The sequence below is a fragment of the Vanessa tameamea genome, chromosome 8 (genome assembly GCF_037043105.1).
Source record: "Vanessa tameamea isolate UH-Manoa-2023 chromosome 8, ilVanTame1 primary haplotype, whole genome shotgun sequence".
NCBI lineage: Eukaryota > Metazoa > Arthropoda > Insecta > Lepidoptera > Nymphalidae > Vanessa > Vanessa tameamea.
Window position 1 is genome coordinate 7444768 of NC_087316.1, and position 16625 is coordinate 7461392.

The 16625-nt window shown below is 31.0% G+C and overlaps 2 protein-coding genes across 11 annotated transcripts in view; one reads left to right on the plus strand and one right to left on the minus strand.

Moving 5' to 3' along the window:
• The window catches only part of LOC113400061 (allantoinase-like), a 153117-nt gene extending 144757 nt beyond the window's left edge, over nucleotides 1-8360 (minus strand). Inside the window, exon 1 of the mRNA XM_064215633.1 lies at nucleotides 8357-8360. The gene's annotated coding sequence lies outside the window, so the exon portion shown is untranslated. The remainder of the gene's footprint in view (nucleotides 1-8356) is intronic.
• The window catches only part of LOC113399815 (RNA binding protein fox-1 homolog 3), a 70179-nt gene that overhangs the window by 34315 nt on the left and 19239 nt on the right, over nucleotides 1-16625 (plus strand). For 6 of the 10 annotated variants that reach the window (XM_064215643.1, XM_064215642.1, XM_064215637.1 and 3 more), the window contains exon 2: nucleotides 7879-7938. The exons of 2 other annotated variants lie outside the window; for them this stretch is intronic. In XM_064215643.1, the coding sequence (XP_064071713.1) occupies nucleotides 7879-7938 (60 nt within the window). The remainder of the gene's footprint in view (nucleotides 1-7878; nucleotides 7939-16625) is intronic. 2 more of the 10 variants (XM_064215638.1, XM_064215635.1) reach the window with 2 other exon arrangements.

The window sequence follows — 16625 nt, forward strand, 5'->3', positions numbered from 1 at the left end:
TTTTTATAAGGATGGTTGCATTCAACATGACAGTTCGGTCAAATACGTGTCAAACTACGTGGATAGTAGAATTTCATAGTCATTGGAATTACTCGAAATAAATTATGGGTGCGATCACTTAGTATATTATTTGTAAGTAATTAACTGCCTTGGTAGTGACTTTCTTATGCGGCCGTAGATCCCGAGGCCACTATATGGAATCACGGATCCGTTTGATTGAAAACTTAGGTTTTTCTGTCAAGAACAAAAAAAATTGTCACACTGCCAAGCCTTATTTATTTCTTTTTTTTTAAACAAAATTAAAAAAACATCTTTTACACCTGTACACATGCGATGAAGTGGATATATAAAATTAATTAAATTTAAAAGTAGCCGTGACTCATCAAATTTGCTAAATTGTTAATTAATAATAACGGATAATTTCTTATTTTAATACCGATGTATGTAAGATATACAAATATAACATCAAATACTAAAAGTATAATTCCCTGTTCCGAAATGAACGACGGAATCTTAAGAGCAAAGCAATATCAAATGATAATTTCATTACAATTGTAATAATTTTTTAGATGTGAAAGCTAGCTATATACGGGTACCTGATATAAATCCTGGCCGTGGAATTATAGGAAAAGCTTTTACTTGTTTTCTTCATAATTCGTTTATCGTATCCTCAGAACGGATCAGAACCCGCTTTAATGGTGGGCTTCATTGTTGTATTCGCTTCGAGAAAGTTACAAATTAATTTAATGCTCGTAACACAGCCGCTCTTGTTGCGACTGTTAATGAATTACTTATTTCGTCCATTTCAAACTTTGAAGGTAAATCGAGAAAATTATTCACCCTCTATTTAAAAAGACTTTTGTCTAACCATAATTTGATTAAAAATTAAGAATTATTCATTATTTCAGTTTCGAAACACTCAAGTAGAAAAGTAATAATTTTGTTCAAGGGAGATGAAGATGAAAGTACTCTAACAATCCATTTTTTCAGAAACTATTATTAAAGACTACTATAAAAAAAGAATAGGTTAAAACTTATCTCTTTGAAGTTTGAATGAATTCTGTCTGAAGTCTCTGTGAAGTGCTTTAGACAGTATAATGGTAGCGTCGCTGGTTTCCATGTATAAAATAATGTAGCGAGTCACGACCTAGCTCGACTTCGCACGGGTGTTGTCATTTATATATATAGTGATCTAAACAACGATTACAATAAAATAAACATCGTAACTCGTCTTATCATTCGCCGCAAATACTTCATAATGCTCTATGCCACTTTTTCTTATGTTTTCTTTCAAACATATTTAATATCTTGAAAACTACTTAACCAACCAAGTTTAAACGGTTTTTTTATGTTGCATTTTATTCTTAAATCATTAAATACGATAGATTTTGTATGTTTATACGATTACTTTCTCAATTCTTTCTTTCTTTCACTTCAAATTTATTCTATATTTTATACATTGATCGAACCATAAAAAAAATCCAGTGATTGTTGATGTGATGGGATGTACATCTCATTTGTGTATACCTTGAACAGAGACAGTGTTCGTGACATTATATAATGCCACCCGGTGAAATGAGTGTGCCACCTACTTTCTTTGTGTACATTTTTGCGCATCGGTGCAGCGATGTTCATTTGTCTTCGAGCATACGTATCTACAATCAGTATATTTGAATCAAGATATATGAAACATACTGTAGACGCTAAAAATTACAAAAAACTTGACAAACTTGATTGCTTTGTTATTGCAAAATTATTTCATTAATTCCACGCCATTGACAATGTATTACAATTTCATCTCCGCTTTCTTCATATCTAGGCGTAGGCGGTAATCGTTTGAATATTTTTGTGGCGTTTTAACGCTGCTCGTGGTTTTATTAACCACTTGTTCGTTTACTTCCTTCTTTGTATTTCAGCTGTGGTTTGGCATTCATTGCATCTTGCAAACAATAACTTTTATAACATCGCCGACACTTAATAAACGGTATTTTACACTATCTTTTTACTTCATTCTATTATAGTATTTAAAAACAATATATTTTATGTTAATTACATTATCTTTCGTTTAATTAACTATACAATGTTGGGAAAAAAAACCTTTAATAAAAATATTTTCATTATTTAAAACACGTAAATATGTAATTATGTATATAAATAATAATTCTTATCAAATATTCTTGATGTTACTTAAAGTGGCTTTTTTATGGGTGTATTATGTCCACGTTTATGTTCCCAAAAATCATTATACACATTGGCATTAGTCCAACAGAAGTCGTGGATTCCGAGCTAAACACTATCGCATCACGACTGACGACGATATAAGTAGCTACTGGTATATACATCTCGCATTCCCGAACCACAATCTGTATTAGTATATGTAGTATTTAAAAGCAAGGCTATTCTACATCGAATTAGAATATATTATGTACTGCGTTATGCCCTGAGAAATGAGTAAAATATTTAGAAAATACAATAACGGTGTTATGTCCATATTATACGACATTCATTTATAAATAAAAATCTTGAATTATTCAGTTGTGCCAAATTTCAATGTTATTATCCATCGTAGTGTAGATTTGTTGTGACTGTAAATCCTGATGGATAGAAAGCCCGACTTATTAACAGACGGACGGACACATATCTCGCGAGGAACCTTTTCAATCTTACCTTTTTCGTATTAGGTTTTAGTATTCAGGTATTTTTGAAATCGAACTATATTTTTCGTTATACTTGTGAAATACCTAAGCATAAGAATTGTATAATTGACAGAAAAGTCTCAAAAATGTTATGTTTTATTTAGTCCGAAACACAAAAATACATATAAATATGCGAGATACGGTGTATTTAGATTCTAGACCAATTACCAAATGTAGTAAATATTTATTTTGTAAAATGTCTGATCAACGAAAAAATATATTTTCTTATTGAAAGCGGGAAAACTATCGAGCACTAATATTGGACCTTTCTCATACTGTAAACACGCTTTTATGCATCGTAAAAATCGTCTCTGCTTATGTACTTTTATTTTATGTAACAGAAGCAATGAACATTGTTACAATCGTAATCAATGATATATTTAAAGAAATAAGAACTCACTCGTGTTTGATGATGTTAGATGTATTAATACGATTTTAATTACAAAATAAAAATAAATTTACAAATAAATTAAGTGTCAGACAGACGACACAGACGTCATGAAGCACTATGACTACGTTACTAGCCTGGTTTTACTTAAAATAAAAATAAAAGTTATTAAAACTTGTATATATATTTTTTTATTTGCCTCTATATTATAATCTATTTTGGTTTTATATTGTATACAATTCGTAGGTTATTTATTATAATTATATTATTTTAGAATATCAGCCCCAAAGTGGACAAGCAGGTAATGTTCATGCTCTAAGCACTTTTTGTTTTAATAATTTTACTTATTAAGAAAATAAAATAAGTTACTAATAAATAACTTAAAATGAATCAAAAAGTTTTAATGTAACCGCCATACTCCGCCAGACACCCATCAGCTATTAGGCACCCGCGGTCACACATATAGCGAACGTTCCACACAATTGTTTGTTTTTTAACATTATTATCTCATTTCGGTAATAAATATTAATTAAATACGTGATTAATTACAAATAAGCTGAAGCTTATCTAAAACCATTTAGTGTATAATTTCCATAATATCCCCGGCGGGTTGAATAAGTAACGTTATTGACTTATGCACGTTTCAGTATAATTATTATTTTAGTTTACCTCTTAATATTTTGACAACGTTAGCCGTATGTTGTTTTGGATCAGTGGTTTTTGCACGCATACTGCAAGTAGACGTAAACTACTTTGCTCTTCATGGTTTCACAAAAAAAAAAACGGTAACTAATAAAGATAAAGGCTTTTCCCTCGTTAAGTTGTAATTTAATTGTAATTTTGGTGATCATTCCACCATGCTGATCTATGGAGTTATAACAATTCGTCGAGGCTTGATGTCGATTAAGCTAAAGAACATTTTTATAGTTTTTATTATTAGTTTTCGTTGTTACAAGATTCGAAATTTGAACAATGTAATTTATATATACTAGATTTTTTTTTAATAAAGACAGCTTTTCATTATTTTGTTTTATGATGCGTCTTCCTGCAATAATCTTTGTTCATAGAATGTAAAGCCATTGTTTGTTGTTTACACGCAGATAACGAGGTCACGCTATCAAGTAATTGAGCGAAACAAGATTTTTATGTCTGTTGTATGTATTATAGATTTTCGCTAGACAGTATAGTATATAAGAAAGTATAGTTGTGTTTACGTGACTTGGTGGTTTACAGTGGGTAAGATTTAAGTATTTCAAGATTATTCAATTCAGTTTATTGTAAATGCTGCGTATTTGCGTTCGACTCGATTACGATGTTTGCACTCACGTCATTTTGGCAGTTTTATCTGAAGATATAAATCTGCAACAATTTCGTAGCGTGTTCATAGTATTGCATGTGGCATTTGAAGGCGAACCAGTTGGTAAATACCTGTTGGCAAGTTAATCGTGCGCAAGCGTAAGCAAAAGCTACGGACACCGCAGCCAAAGTTTTTACATTCAATAACTGCGATTGTGGTTAACAGTGTACGCCCTGACCGCGACGTATTAGTTAAGACTAAAACTTGTTCTAACTTAAAGTTCTTAAACTGGTATTGAAAGCGGGATATGACGCGTTTAAAGGATAATTATTTTATCGAATTTACCGTAACAGTACGTTCTAGACTGATTAATCACACAATAGAGAAATCGGTTTGGTAATGAGTACGATCAGTTGTCCATAAAATTAACCGTGGCAACTAAAAAAATCTTTGTTTTTTATGATATAGGTTGGTGGAAGGGCAAACGGATAAGTGTTGGATAACTGTTTTGTGAGAAGAATGTCAGAAAATGTATCACTCAGCAAGCAGGAGATTAATATAAACTAAAAATACGTGTAAAAACGTAGAATCAATTATCTTATGAATTAATGTTGTTTATATTTGAGCTAATTATATAGTACATTCCATTGTAGAATTTGTTCGCCTTGCAATAAACTAGCGCGGTAATGTTTATATAGTGCCGCACTTCATCTTTCAAGAGATGTATGCATCTGGTGCCTGTATTAATAACCCACCGCGAATTAAGATTAACAATGTTTGATCCAGGTATGTCTTAACACTGTCATGATAAAATCATTTCTAAAAAAATCTGCATTGTTTATTAAAAATTACACGAATAAGTTTTTTGATTAGACTACTAGAAAAGTACTTAGTAATTATTTGTAATTGAAAGTGTACCCTTTTTAAATAAAGATGCGTTAAATCAACAAAAGTACAATTATTCATCGTGCCAATCAAACTGGTTTATTGGTTACCTACTTTAACATCGCTTGGTCTTCTTGTTGTTACGAAACTCGTCAAATATTAAGTGAATACTAAATACCACACATGTAGACTTGAAGAGATTGTCAAAATATACTTTCATTGCGACCGTCGACACAGTATACGTATCCTTAATTATTTTTTTAATATAAAATGTACATTGTTATAATATTTTAATTAAAGATGCAACCGTCTCTGGCTGTTTTTAGCCAAGTAACGCCTTCGCACGGATAGAATAAGGGCCTATATAAAACACTTGTATCGCAAAACATTACTTACGCGGCGCACGCCTCGAGTCGTCATATTTCTGGAAATTTACATAAAACCTGAATTAATTTTGTGTACACCTAATTTCTCATGCCATTTTCATTAAATCACTCCTGCCTTTAGTGAAAACTACATGCAAATCCCTTCAGTATTGATTTAGTATTATCGCAAGATACACAGAGAGAACCGACTTGGACACTTGGTTTTTATAGTATGTAATATGATAATTAACAATAAACCCACGTGAACAAAAGTTGCTATAGCGGCTACTATAATTTAACCAAATTAAGTCCTTTGCAGCGAAACTTTGGATGGATGGATGTTATGCAATCACGGCTGAACGGATCTAGATGAAATTTGACACAGAGATAGATGTCTGGAATAGCAAATAAGTTTTTATCTCAGAAAATGCATAGCTCTTATAGGATAGAATAAAAAGTAAATACATGTGTATTTGTAATCGATAGTCTGAAACTATTGAAACGATTAAAAAATATTCTAAGTAGAGTAACATATTCCAGTAATATTAATTTAAAAATAATAATATGAAAGACTGCATTAGTCTAACAGTCTCAAAGCTTGGTTCTTGATGGTTCTTAATAATTGAAATACTTTGTATCTATATTATATATTTAAACATTGTTATTGGTTATTAATAATTCATGATGACAAAATTAAACTGGCATAGTGGCAGGTTTAGGAGGATTTCGTCATAAATTAAACGCGGACAAAACTGCGGGTTGAGCTAGAATTATATAATAAAAGTAATCGTTGTTTTGATAGGTTCCATTTTAAGTTACAGCTGTGGGTGGTGCCATGATAAAGATCAATGTTTCGTTTATTTTATCGTTAAATAATTAAATATCTTATACCAAGAGTGCTGGTTAGACGTGCATGATTGACGAATGTGCTGTATGTGGTAATAGTTATTAGTTTTTTACCCATTTGTAATATCACGATTAATTCTGTTTGATTACGACATTTTTGTTCAGTTAATTTATAAGGTGAAAGTTAATCGTTGTTATTTGTGTTCATAATACTTTGTAAGGCATAACGTGTGTGTTTAATAAATTGGGATGGCTACTGGCATTAATTGGTGGTAAAATATAACTAAAATTTGGAAAAATTAATAAAATTCTATTTTTTTTTAATGGAAATCTGTGTGATATGGTAATGATATCATTTTATGACAATTTAATAAAATAGTTAATAAGACCATTTAAAATAAAAACCATGGTATTTTTTACAATTTCAACTGAAACAAAATTATAGCCGATGCTGATGAAGGCAGTAATTCGTAATCTGATATGTTTGTAAAATCTTTATTCAAATTGTCTCAAACTCAATGGCAATATAATGTCGACGATACATACTATTTTCTCGACTTACCAAATAATCTTCCATATGATAGTGACGACCATGTTTAATATAAACCAATACCAGCGATGGTTACTTCAGTTGACCCTTAGGTTATCTATATTTATGTACATTTACTGTTATCTGTCATGCATATTAAGACGAAACATTTACAGTTGTTAATGTATCATTCAATAATATTATATCATTTTGTTTAGCCAAGTGCGGAATAATAAAACGACGCGTTTTTTATTATTTCGCACTGAGCAAGGCAAACCTGGGCTATCATTACCTTTATTTTCTATTCGAAGCGATGCAAATGTATTCCGATTCAGGTGAATAGGGCAAGTTATCCCGGTCTCTAGCGGGCAAACGAAAAATATTTGGGCGTCTGCCAGCGTGGTTCGAGCTCGCGGCCGAAGCGATGCCTCGTCGAACCACAGCGATTGCCCAGTAATGCAATACCGTACTAAAGTGCACTGTTCAATTCATATGCGTAATACGAATTGAATTACAACACATTATCGATCAATGGCTTTAAACAATATATTTGAGTTTTAGCTCTTGACATCGTAACCAAACGCGTCTTATAATAAACTATTGAAAGTTTAAAGTAGGTATTTTAACAGTAATTAAATATACATCATACTATTGGTTAAAATAATACGTGGCGCATCATTAACCGTCGTTCCAAATAACATATTAAACATTTTAAAGATTTTGTTCAAACGTAAGCTCTTTATAAAAGTTAATTTGGAAATTTTATTCAAAAACCACAGGAGAAAATATATTTTATTACGTCAGATTAGAAACAGATAACGTCGTTTGATTATCTTATTTTTTTTTAAATCTTTTTCTAATAGTAACGACAGCTTCATTTGTTTCAGGTGAGTAACGGCAATGTCATCGATACAGGAACACCTACCCTACTGGTATTGTAAAATTTGTCATTATAAGCATGTGAATGCAATACATGTCTTGCTATGTGATGCGTATGTCGTGTATTAATTAACATAATATGTACATTTTAAATCAACTCATACGTTTATTTAGTAGGGTTGCCAACTGTCCCTAGAATTAAAATATTATTACTGTTTTTTTTTTTAAATATGTGTACTTTAAGTATATCCAATATATTTTTCTTATATTCGTCATTTTGGCGTGTTAACCATCATTAAGCTGCTGTCAACACAGCGAAGATTTTTTTTTATAATTAAATTAAGTCTCTATTTAAAAGCACTGATGGCAACCCTACATATTATTCTATATTACTTATAAATAGGTATACAGATTTTTTTAATGGGCACTAAATTAACGCTATTTGTGCTTTATTATTTAATGGAAAAGAACATCAATCCTGCGTAATAACACTAATATGTATGCTGTCTTTGCATGTATAATATATTTTATTCATATCGATCACGTAAAATGTCACTTGTAAGTTTATAAAAGTAACTAAATACTGATATTAAAGTTACCTGTTTCTAACTACTAACCTCAGAGCTTGTTACGTACCGGTTTAGTTACTGTCTTTATATAAAATTAGAAATTAATATATTACTTCTTACAATAATATTCAACATAATTACCATTTACTTGACATAGATGTAACATAAAAATATGAATGTCATCGCTTGTTATACCTGTCGTCTGTTCACTGTCTTTATATTTAATGCGACATTTATTAGAAATTAAGACAAGAAACGAAACTTCGTTTCTTTGTCATGTATATTTCACGGTTAATTACATAATTAATTAAAAAAAAATCTAAGACACGACCGTAAGGATCAAGTAAATACATATATATTACCGAATTTACCAACGTTTTAGAAGTTTTCGAATTGAAGTGTCTCATAATATATAAGAATTTATTTATACATAACTACAAGAATTACGTCACAGCAGGATAAGAACCCTCAACTCCTATCTTGTCATTGTTATGTCAATTAGCTGCGTTCGTTTGCCTGTCGTGGTAATAGGTACCTTCATAATATGCTTCTAAATTAGCGATCGTAAAGTTAATCTACATATAAGGTATATTAGTAGCGTTACCTCACAATAATATTCATTGGTGCATAAAAACGAAAACGGTATATATATATAACCCAGCTTAGTTTCACAATAGTCGAGAAAGAAAAGGATATAACGTGACTGTTTATAAATCTTGTGATAATAATATTTCGCCTATCCTGTTAAGACGTGTTGTATGGCTCGTATTTCTGTATGACGAGCATGGTGCCTTCGAACGTGCACCTGTTTTGAATTCGAATTAACCTCTGCTGATTCATGTCTATAAGCCATTTTAAACTCTAAAGTATGCAAACGCAGAACGTGTTCTATAACGTCGACTATTACATATACTTCTTCCCGGACTGCGATGCATATAAATAGCCTATTCTTATTGCTAAAGTTGAAATAGTGTGATTTTATTACAAAATTGCGAACGTACCTCTTACAAAGGTTAAAAGGAGACTTTATAAAAAATAATTCCTTTTCACGGCACCATTTGCAACGTTCACCTATATGTCGAAATTATCAATACTATTGTAGACCAAACGTACTTATTTATTGGTATTTGATTATGTTTGAATAAAAGATTTTTTGGAGGATAATTTATTTTAAAGCAGTTTTTTAATTGTATGTTATATGAATATATTCGGTTTATTATCAAGTTTCATACAATTCCTTTAAGACTAGAAATAAAAAGTTTACAAGGACAAGTTCAAACTTCACAAGCTTTGAAACGTCGGGACCCATGACCCCCGAGACCGCAAGCAACTTGAAAGTTTCAGAGAACTATATAAAGCGTAAACCGAGACCGTTATACGCATTCCTACTTTGTCCTTTAATAGCCGTTATGAAAAGTTACTAACTGTGGATTATCATCGGTTTCAAAAGACGAGTTTCAAAGAAGTCTCGTTAAGAGGCGATACACGTGCCGAATGTTTTTGTGAGCGCATTGTCGGATTGTCATGGGAATATGTATATCCTTCATGAATTGGATACAAGTGTAATAACGTGAATAACGAAATCCGTATTCACATTTCAGTATTAGCAGAGTTTCATAATATATAACAAGTTGGTCCTGCTCTCAAAGGCTCAGTGATATTAGTTTTAAAACTATATGCGTTAGTGGTAATAGGTAATGTAAGTAGTTACTATAAAATAAAAAAGTTATTTAGACGATATATATTGTCAAACTATGCTATAAAAGGAGGGAGTTATAATGGGATCTTCGCTATTAATATTTTACAAATTAAAAATGTTAATCTTGTAGACACTGATAAAATGAACTTCGGGTATATATATATATTTATTTGTTTATCATAAAAAATAATAACTTTTATTTATAGTTATTGTGGTAAATATATACCATTTTGTGTAAATAATCGTTTAATTTACTTGTAATTTGCGATATCAAATGGATCGGATGGCTGTGTAACCTTTAAAACTTGTCGTGTATCGAAGTACCATTAAGGCCTCTCCTGGATCGGTGCCAGAGTAGAGATATTATTAGCACGTCGACAACGTCCGAGTTAATCAAGCTCAAATAAGATCAATATTTCCCGTAGGTGATGGTCTCAGGGACGCGGTTCTGCGCCGCCCGCCTGTCAGCCAGGATTAGTGAATACAACCGACAGCGATGGATGCCCGGACACTGTCCAAACCTTTAATTTATATATGTCATTAACCTCTTTACGTCTCTGGAGTATCTCAGTAAACACGTAAATTAAAACACACAAGGTTATTTCAAATATAAGTCGTTGACACAATAATATGTTTTGGCTGCGAGTGCGCGTTTAAAATCAAATCCGTAGTACTTTTGGATCGGAGAAAGCAAGCACCGAGTTGCTTTAGCGTCTAGACAACACGGACCAGTTCTATGTGAGAGTAAATTTCTTAGAAGCTGGTAGGTACCTACGGCCTACTGACACTTTGCACTTGAGTATGAAGCAAGTTTTTATGTGAAATTCACATTAATGGTGTTGAACAAAAGACATACAACGGATATGCAAACACTCACAACATTGGCCGCTAATGAAATTTTTCTAAAGATCGTTTATTTCATTTTAATATTTGACTGTTAAAGTTTTATTACAAATTACGTCTAATATTTTATAAGCTATATTTTAGTTCACTTCAGATTGTCTTTTTGACACTTAAAATCAATAACTGTTTTATAAATAATTTGTTTTGTAAATTAAAGTAATTCAAAAAAACCTTTTTGATTTTCGAACGCATACATCTATCTATAAAAATTGTTCATTGTATACTGTATTTAAGAATTGAATTTTATCAAGGAAGAAATATTCTACATAAGTAAGGAACATTTAATAGGATAAGGAGTACAGAACTCATTTAGTATGAATGTGAATTCACTGGGTTACATACATTTTGAACAAAAATATATAATGTAATGCTTCTGGCTATAACAAATCATTTTTATCATGTCGTAATGTCCTATAATTAGAAGCACAATTAAATCTTTTTTTAATATGTTTTATATAACAAAACTATGGTTACTGCTGTTGGATGTTTTGAATAAATAAATAAATTATGTGTCGGACAGCATATTTAATTTAAAATAACATACGATATTATTCACAAAATAATTTATTACAATAGGTTATCATAATATAGACATAAAATCGGATTACTCCAAACCATCTGGCACTTAGCATTCAACATTGTGAAGTGTAGAAAAATTAAAACGATATATTGAAAATTAATTTCTAAAATATTAAGTCCTGTATGTATATCTCTAACACGGTTTATGGGTGTTGTAATTAATAATATAATTAAATAATACTTTTCGTCTCAATAACTATTTCGTCCATCTTTGCATAAAAATAAAATTATTACGTTATCCATTTCTTTTTTCATTATATTATGTTACATATTTTCTATAACTTATTTCCATCAAATATATAAAAGTGAATATCTTATATTATGCTACTTCGATTTACAATGAAGGTAACCGCGACAATTATCGCGTGAGGTAACGGTAGGCTAGTGAGAGAATTTCTAAATTTTAATTGCTTCCATATAAAAAAAGCTTTAATAATTGATTCATCATGTTGATATCTCTTAAAGAAATATACCGAGAAATATTATATACATAGATATTCCTAATTTTGCAACGTATCTATTTCTTATTTAATATAAAAGGTAGCAAACGGTATTTAGTAGGCCACGTTATAAAAGACTTAATTAAAGGGACCGGCGACCCATAAAATAGAGTCGGCAACACACCCCTAGCTCTGTTTCAAAGAGATTGTACCACTCGGGTCGGCTGTAATGCAACGACGCTGATACTCATTCCATTAATACTCTATATGTAAACGCTTGAATAATCTTGCATTTAATTAAAGATATTTTTTATTCCTATTAATCTTATAATTTACGGACTTACTATAAACTATTTAATAGAAGAATTTAATTGTTCTTTCTCAGTTTCATTTGCGTTTCTTTATTTAGTTCTCATTTTTCAAATGGTTTATTTAAGGAAGGGGTTTATTTTCAAAGTTAATCATGTGCAGAATATCTTATTAAATGTATCTTTGGTGCCAGTAGCGTATAAATCAAGAGAAAAATAATTTCTGAATTAATATATCTATAAAAAAACCTATCCATACATATGATACAAATAAATATATTATGTATGTAATTATTTCCAGTTGTACAACATAGTTTGATAGTATCGCTCATGCTTCAGACATCATCTTGGTGACAAGATTAGTAGCGGAATGCTTCATTTGCATATAACATAACCAATTTGTGTCCTTGTTCAGACCTAACAGATAGTTCGAAATTGTTTACAAAAAATATTATTGATGCGTTAGAAAATACATTATTTATTAAAAAATAATTATTAAATAAAATATATAGCAGTGTGATTATTCCGTCAAAATGATGTGTATCTTCTAATATAAGTATCGTTTTCCATTATATTTCATGTCATACAATAGTTAATACGATTTCCCAATTTCACGAGCCACTGATTTTGTCCACTGTTCATGAATCAATTAGAAAGATTATAAATTTATCGAACTAATTTGCGAATTGGTAGACTCTGGATAGAATATATGTCATGGTAAAATTTAAGCATGTAAAATATGTCAAACCCTTTTTAAGTGCATTAATTTATTATTACGATTAATCTTCACTTATATCATTATTTTTTTTTTAACAAATAATAAATAGAGAATTAATCTGGTTGTACTATAAAGTTTCCAAATAATAGAAGCTCGATAAGAGTACTGTTTCAACACAGTTTAATTCATACTAATAGCATATACATTGAGTTTTGAATTTATTATAGCAGTATTATTGATTCGTAAAGGAAATTGTAAAATCTAATCACTCAACATTTATATGTATGTGCAAGTTGTTTGACGTTAGGCCATCGTACGGTATTTGTGCCAAATAATGAATACCGGATTGAGTAAAAAATATATTGACGAAAAACTTATACTTGTTGGTGTAATAATAGATTGCATATTATGTCGATGTTTTTTTAACATTATGTCTAAATTATATGTTATCGAGAATCACAAACTTAGAAGTTATGTCATGGAATGCCAGTAAAACCAGTTATTCTGCCTTTAATCATCAACTCTGTCTTGGTGTTGTGTTCCGATACGTATCTCGTGTGAGCGAGTTTTATGTTCGGCAGTACATTGGCTATTTATTTATTTTTGTGAATTACCAAACAATATACCAATTATTAATTTAAATATACAGAAAAAAGAAGATTAACTCATTCTGGCTCTTCACTGTCCCCGTGAGTTTAATGCTTTAAAGCAATTTGAAGTGTAAATTGTTGCAAACGAAGCAAAATTACATTTAGGATGGGCTTTATCATATTAGCGTTACGTCATTGGATTAGCTCAAAGTGAACTACACGTCCAATTGTGTCAACATTCCTCTCGTTAATAGGGATATGGTATTCAATGCAGGCAACTAACGTGCTAGGGACTAATTTGTCAATTGTGTCTACAATTGCGCCCCTACATGCCCATGTTGAATTCTGTCAATCTAAATAAAATTTCAAATGACAATTTTTCGTAAATTATATGATTTTTGTATAAGATATATTATCTCGAAAGTAAAAACTAAAAATACTTTCACATACTTACGTATATTATACTTATATTTTGTTAAAAAAATATTTTTAGAAATGTTGTGATATAAAAGTTTGTAAGTAAAGTACTCAGTAACTGATTTCTTAAATTTAATTTTCTAGAATTATTATTAAATTATTATCACATTCTAATGTTCTAGAATTATCGTAAATAAATTATTTCTGAAAATCATCGCAAAAATAATTTATTTAGCCTTTGCTTTATTTAGATATGTAACTTTTCTACTGTTTTGATAGTAAAATGAGAGAGTTTTTATCAACACTATGGATTTATTAAGCCATGTAGTAACTCTATCAAAGCTTAACGTAGAACAAAAATGAATAGATACACGACTGTTGAATCATAGCTTGGTAGCAAAACTGTTATTTATTTTTGGATATTGCTAAAAGTACTAAATAATCAGACAGATACAATTATTACAGAAAGTAGTATAAATACGAAGTTAAAAGCTCAAAAACAAAATAAAAATAAAAAAACAACAAATTACAAAATATATCAGTTAAATAATACAGTATAATCTTCTCCTTAACCTCCAACTGTCTCGAGGCGCAATTTTTCAAAAATGGATCAGGAGGCTTTAATGAGGGACGCGAACTTACTTGACCTCACTGGTATACAATTCTTCGTCACTTGACGATAAAGTCTCCCATTTTAACTCGTCCATTTTATCGCTCTTCGATAAACATGCTCCACTAAGACCGATTAAGATAAGACGGCCAACAGCACCGTGGATAACGCAAGAAGTGCGTATGGCCATGACACGATGTGATCGTGCCTTCAGGAGATACAAAAATGAAAGAAGTGCTGAACATTGGTACATATATAAAGTTGCTCGTAACAGGTGTAATATGATGGTGAGAACAGCAAAGCGCCACTACTGTCACAGTAACATTTCAAATGCTTCCACTTTCACTGTATGGAAGTTCCTTCAAACCATGGGCTTAAACAAGCGTGAAGGAAAAGTTGTTGTCTCAACACTTTCTCCTAATGTTTTAAATCAACATTTTTCCTCAATCACGCCTTTGTGCTCAGCTATTAAATTAACGACTATTTCTGAAATCAGGTCCATGTCCGTTGCTTCAAGTGATAACTTTGTCTTTTCTCCGATAACTGATGATGAAATTCGTAAAATTTTATTTACAATTAAGTCAAATGCTACTGGTTTTGATGGTATCAATCGTCTGATGATTACATCTATTGTAAATAAAGTACTGCCCGCTATCACTCAGATTGTTAACTTTTCCATGTCATCCGGGATGTTCCCTATAAATTGGCGCAAGGCTTTTGTCATTCCTCTTCCTAAAGTCTCTAACCCTAGCCAGTTAACTGCCTTTAGACCTATCTCGATCCTGCCCTTTATGTCCAAAATTCTTGAACATACAGTTTACAAACAAGTGACCTCCTTCGTTTATAGTAACAATATCCTTAGTTCATTTCAGTCGGGTTTTCGGCCCGGTCATAGTACTACTACGGCTCTTCTGAAGGTCACGGAGGTTGTTGGGAATGGTATGAAGAATAGAATGGTCACCATTTTAGTCTTAATTGACTTCTCTAATGCTTTTAACATGGTTGACCACGATATTGTCCTTGCTATACTCGAGCATCTCAAGTTTTTGTGCACGCTTTGGTCTTTCCCATAATTGATTATGCAGACGTATGTTATTACGATCTCAACGAAAATCAACTGGATAAACTTGATCGTCTCTTCAATAACTCTTTTCGTTTCATTTTCTGTCTTCGTAAGTTCGACAATATCTCTCAGTATCGTGATAAACTAAAATGGTTTACAATTCGACAACGTAAAGACTTCCGATTACTTTCATCTCTTTTTTCTATTCTCTTTGATGAGGATCAATCTCTCCCGATTATTTGAAAGGCAAATTCAAATTTCTTTGTGATAACCACAATCGTCAACTACGTTCTAAGGATTCTTACCTTCTTTCTGTCCCTACTCACACTTCCGGTTTCGTCTCTAATTCCTACTCCGTTCAAGTTGTCCGATTATGGAACAAAGTACCCGAACATATTAGAAAAGCTACCTCAAAATTTACATTTTAAAACTCGTCTACGTGAGCACATATTGTCAGAAAGCCCCTAGCTCTTATGATTTCTGTTATGCACTATTATTATTAAATTAAGTATTGTTATATTATATATATGTTTTTACGATATACAGTATATATCAATATTTATTTTGTAGATACTATATGGATATGTATGTATAGGTTTTTTTTTATGTAGTTTTATATATGTATGTGCATATATTGTTAATTAATTTTTAATTACCGCCTTCATGGTTTTTCTGTTTGACCTAAAGGTTGACTGGCAGAGAATGCCTTTAGGCATTAAGTCCGCCTTTTGTCCCATTAACTTTATGGTGGTCAATAAAGCATTTAAATAAATAAATAAATATAACAATAATTAAGAAAACCGAAAAAATATAAATAGCATTTATTTCATTAATAACATGTTTC